Genomic DNA, 5,135 nt, shown 5'->3' with positions numbered 1-5,135 from the left:
TGAATTAGCCTACGTGAACAAGAAGCACAACATATTTTCAGAGGTGTGCGATAATTAACTTCCCTGTAATATAGTAAAGCTTTGAAATCGTGACATTACGTACTTTCAAGGAAAATAGGTCGATTTTCTCAACTGGTTTTTAGAAGGGATTTTGTGACTATCTTAGCAACTCTTTGACGCAGCATGACAACGTGAACTCGATGGGTTGACAGTCTGTTGGACAGGTGTTAGATGTTTGGAAAGTTTTGAAACTTTCGGGAAAAGTTTTTCCTTTAAAACATTTTTGCTTACTAGCCTGTTTAATTTGTATCCCATAACGCGGTTAGCCTAAGTCCTGTGCTTGTGGATATTTAAATCCCTGCTGTTTGTTGCGGTTTCCATCGGCTTTACGAGCTGTGCTGGCTGGAATAATGTGGTGTACCAGCATTAGCCTACGTTGCCTCCATCATGCCGCCCAAAGTTAAAGGTTGGAGTAATGGAGAGAACAGTGTTTAACTATGACAGGTACGTGATCTTTTACATCAACAAAAATATGTCCACAAGCAATCCTTACAGCAACAGGAAAATAGCTTCAACAGCCTTGTCCAAATACTGGTGGATTCAACTAACAACAGAAGGGACGATCTGACCAGAGAGGTCCAAGACCTTAAGAACAGTTTACAGTTCTCCCAGGGAGAGGTTCATGTCCTGAAAGAGACTTGCAGCAAGATGGCAACAAACTGTAAGTCCCTGTGAGATGACGTCATCACTGTCTGTGAATTATTATTACAGATGACTGGGGAAACAGACTATCTAGAGCACGTGTCAAACACAAGGACCACCGGCCCAATCTGGCCCGTGACACGTCTATCTGGCCCATGCACTTATTTGGGTTGGCAATTCAGTTTGGCCCGCTTCCATACTGCCCGGGATGGACTGCACTACAAGTCCCAGAAAGCACTGCCAACGTGCTGCACGCCTAACGTCAGTGAATTGCCACAGACACACCCCTCTTCCCAGATCCACACACGAACCAGCCAGTGTGCTGTATCATATAACTAATGGTATCTACCAGACTGAAAGTTTAAACATGTTGTAGCTTAACAAAAACAAAACTATTTTTTTCTACGTGAGAAGACAGATTCTCGGGACAAACACCGCTGGTCTGACAAACACCGCTGGTCTGACAAACACCGCTGTAGCTCTGCTACCTTTCGCCGCTGATGCGGAAGGCTGATATTGAGATGCAGCCTATATACAGATATCTGAAGATTAAACAGACAGATTCTTATGGTGATTTTAGTATTATGCTAATTAGATTTCAGTGGGGGTGCAGACATCAACTCTAGAGGGTTAACCTGTCTCCTCCCCTTCATCTACACTGATTGGACTGGATTTAACAAGTTACATCAATAAGGATCATATCTTTCACCTGGTCAGTCTGTCATGGAAAGAGCAGGTGTTAATAATGTTTTGTACACTCAGTGTATAAAGTCTTCTGTCCCTGTAAGTTCACATGTGGAACTGCATGAAATGTGTTTTAGTTTCCAGTCATTTAGAAATGTGATCCCAATGTCCCACATTGTCCTCTTTATTAATAGAAAGACTCGTATACAGTATAGTATTAGTTTAAAACTAAAATGGACCAATCCTGGATCGCCCCCTGTATTATCAGCCACTGAAATAGGAGAGTCTTTGTCCTCTCTCTGTTTGTCTACTCAACCCAGAGTGAAACCAAAACACTCCATGTAGCCCATGTTAACCTGATGACTCAGAGTCACGTCATAAACAAGTAGAATGACCACCGTGGGGGAAAACAACTGATGTTCACCATCTGGGACCATTCAACAGTCTAGATTTACCAGGTTATTACTGAATAAACTGTTCACCATCTGGGACCATTCAACAGCCTAGATTTACCAGGTTATTACTTCCAAATAAACTATTCACCATCTGGGACCATTCAACAGTCTAGATTTACCAGGTCATTACAGCTAAATAAACTGTTCACCATCTGGGACCATTCAACAGTCTAGATTTACCAGGTTATTACTAAATAAACTGTTCACCATCTGGGACCATTCAACAGTCTAGATTTACCAGGTTATTACTAAATAAACTGTTCACCATCTGGGACCATTCAACAGCCTAGATTTACCAGGTTATTACTAAATAATCTGTTCACCATCTGGGACCATTCAACAGTCTAGATTTACCAGGTTATTACTAAATAAACTGTTCACCATCTGGGACCATTCAACAGTCTAGATTTACCAGGTTATTACTAAATAAACTGTTCACCATCTGGGACCATTCAACAGTCTAGATTTACCAGGTTATTACTAAATAAACTGTTCACCATCTGGGACCATTCAACAGTCTAGATTTACCAGGTTATTACTAAATAAACTGTTCACCATCTGGGACCATTCAACAGTCTAGATTTACCAGGTTATTACTAAATAAACTGTTCACCATCTGGGACCATTCAACAGTTTAGATTTACCAGGTTATTACTAAATAAACTGTTCACCATCTGGGACCATTCAACAGTCTAGATTTACCAGGTTATTACTAAATAAACTGTTCACCATCTGGGACCATTCAACAGTCTAGATTTACCAGGTTATTACTAAATAAACTGTTCACCATCTGGGACCCTTCAACAGTCTAGATTTACCAGGTTATTACTAAATAAACTGTTCACCATCTGGGACCATTCAACAGTCTAGATTTACCAGGTTATTACTAAATAAACTGTTCACCATCTGGGACCATTCAACACTCTAGATTTACCAGGTTATTACTAAATAAACTGTTCACCATCTGGGACCATTCAACACTAGATTTACCAGGTTATTACTTTGTTGGGTTCTCAGGCTTACAATTGTTGTTTTGATTGTTGCTTGAACAGTCGCTAAGATAATATTTGCAAAATACCTGTTTTGGATGCAGCCGTTTTGATTTGTTGTTAGCCTGAATGCTTAAGCTCATTGACAGCAAAGCAACCAGAGAATTTTACTGGTTGAAGTGTTTTTTTTTAAGTATAAAGCAGTTGAATTGGGAGGATGACAAAAACATTATATTAAGCAGGACATTCAAACAAGCCTTACAATTTGAATCCAAAAGTAGTGTGAAATGCACTCATAAGCAACCTGTGAATGGAGGCTATTTTTGCTGTCAGCCTATGAGAACTCCCCTGAGTTTTCCCCCACGGTGGTGAATTAGTGAATAGACACATAGCTTAATGTGAGTTTCCTTGAGGAGCACTCCTGATCTTGCGTTGTAATATTCAGAATACATTGCGAAAAACTAAAATCTAAATTCACAATTTTTGCTCCATGCAGATATACTACATCAATAACTAGCTGTTTCCTCATTAGCAGGGAGCAGTTTCTGCAACCAATATATTGAAAGGGCCCTATATTGGTCAGCAAATGTGGTCTGCAACTGTAATAGCCTAGAATCAGAATCATCCACTTTACTACTAAAGTTTAAAAAAAAAAAATAAGACTAAACATGTCTATTGTTGCTTACTTGACTGGTCTTATTAAGACAATTGTCAAATAAGTTTGTACACAACATCATGGGCATCACCTTTTAGCTAAAATAAACAGTGGATTTCTGCTATTGTGGGCCTTTAACCATCTGTCTGACTTTGTTGTTCACACAGGAGAGAGACTTGACTATCGTGGATCCTCTGGAGAGCCTCAACAACATCATGAAGCTGACGAGGCAGAGAAGAGTCTCTCCACATCAGAACATCTCAAGAAACAGCAGTGGAAACCCACAGGAAAGAAATCTCACTGCTGCTCTGACTGTGGGAAGAGATTCACCTCTTCAACAGACCTCAAAAGACATCAGAGAATCCATACAGGAGAGAAACCTTATAGCTGTGATCAATGTGGAAAGAGTTTTACACATTCAAGTAATCTGAAAGCACACCAGAGAACACACTCAGGAAAGAAGCCTTATAGTTGTGATCAATGTGGGAAGAGTTTTATTACATCTAGCTGTCTGACTATACACCAGAGAATACACACAGGAGAGAAATCTTATAGCTGTGGTCAGTGTGGGAAGAGTTTTGTTACATCTAGCAGTCTGACTATACACCAGAGAACACACACAGGAGAGAAATATTATAGCTGTGATGAATGTGGGAATAGTTTTGTTTCATCTAGCAGTCTGATACTACACCAGAGAACACACACAGGAGAGAAACCTTATATCTGTAATGAATGTGGGAAGAGTTTTGCTCAATCTAGCAACCTGATAGCACACCTGAGAATTCACACCGGAGAGAAACCCTATAGTTGTAATCAGTGTGGGAAGAGTTTTGTTACATCTAGCCATCTGACTCGACACTTGAGAATACACACGAGCGAAGCCTCATAGCTGTGGTTAATGTGGGAACGGTTTTGTTACATCTAGCAGTCTGACTATACACCATAGAACACACACAGGAGAGAAATCTTTTCCCTGCTCTGACTGTGGAAAGAGTTATGTTTCGTCAGGATGTTTAGAATCACACCAGAGAACTCATATTTGTGATCAATGTGACGAGATACTCTGATAAAAGATCTCTGATTAAACATCAGAAAATACATGATGGAGTTGTTTCATGATATCAATGAAATAATGTCACAATGTACAATGTTTAAACATTGTAGTAGGAGTATTTTAATTAATAATGTCACAATGTAGAACCTTAAACGTTTGCCCCTGTTCTATTGATTTCAGTGTCATATGGATATTAGCATCAGGGGAAAAATCCAGGCTCTGAATTGAAAGAGTACAATTTAACAACAAAATAAATATTGTTAAACTTACCGCGTTGGTGACCCAAATGAATCAAAATGCAACACTTCAAATGTAGCTAGCTGTTTTCTACAAATTGTCCTCTAACCAGTGATGAACACATTATTCCCAGATTACGTGTGGTTTTTGAGCTGTTAGTTTTAACAGGAAGTGCAACCTCATCTCCCCCCTCTCGTGCAATTGATTTCAATGTGATATCGATGAGTGATGACAAATAAGTGTTTGGTTTCTCTTCGTTTTGGGGACCCTTACATTTAAATGCATCACTCCAAAATGTAGCTGACTGTTTTCTGCAGGTTGTCCTCTAATCAGTGAGGTAAAATATATCTCCCATTTCC

General features: G+C 39.6%; 1 protein-coding gene across 1 annotated transcript; it reads left to right on the top strand.

Annotated features, from left to right (window-relative positions):
• Positions 1-497: 497 nt before the first annotated feature.
• Positions 498-4,808, top strand: LOC115181923 (gastrula zinc finger protein XlCGF17.1-like). Its single transcript, XM_029743615.1, has 2 exons — positions 498-504; positions 3,668-4,808. Exons 1-2 carry the CDS (start codon positions 498-500, stop codon positions 4,372-4,374), a joined length of 714 nt encoding a protein of 237 aa, XP_029599475.1. The 3' UTR covers positions 4,375-4,808.
• The last annotated feature ends 327 nt before the right edge of the window (positions 4,809-5,135 follow it).

Source organism: Salmo trutta, unplaced genomic scaffold, assembly GCF_901001165.1.
Source record: "Salmo trutta unplaced genomic scaffold, fSalTru1.1, whole genome shotgun sequence".
In the NCBI taxonomy this organism is placed as follows: domain Eukaryota; kingdom Metazoa; phylum Chordata; class Actinopteri; order Salmoniformes; family Salmonidae; genus Salmo; species Salmo trutta.
The sequence above is the reverse complement of the archived record's forward strand: the minus strand, read 5'-3'. Positions and strand labels throughout refer to the sequence as shown.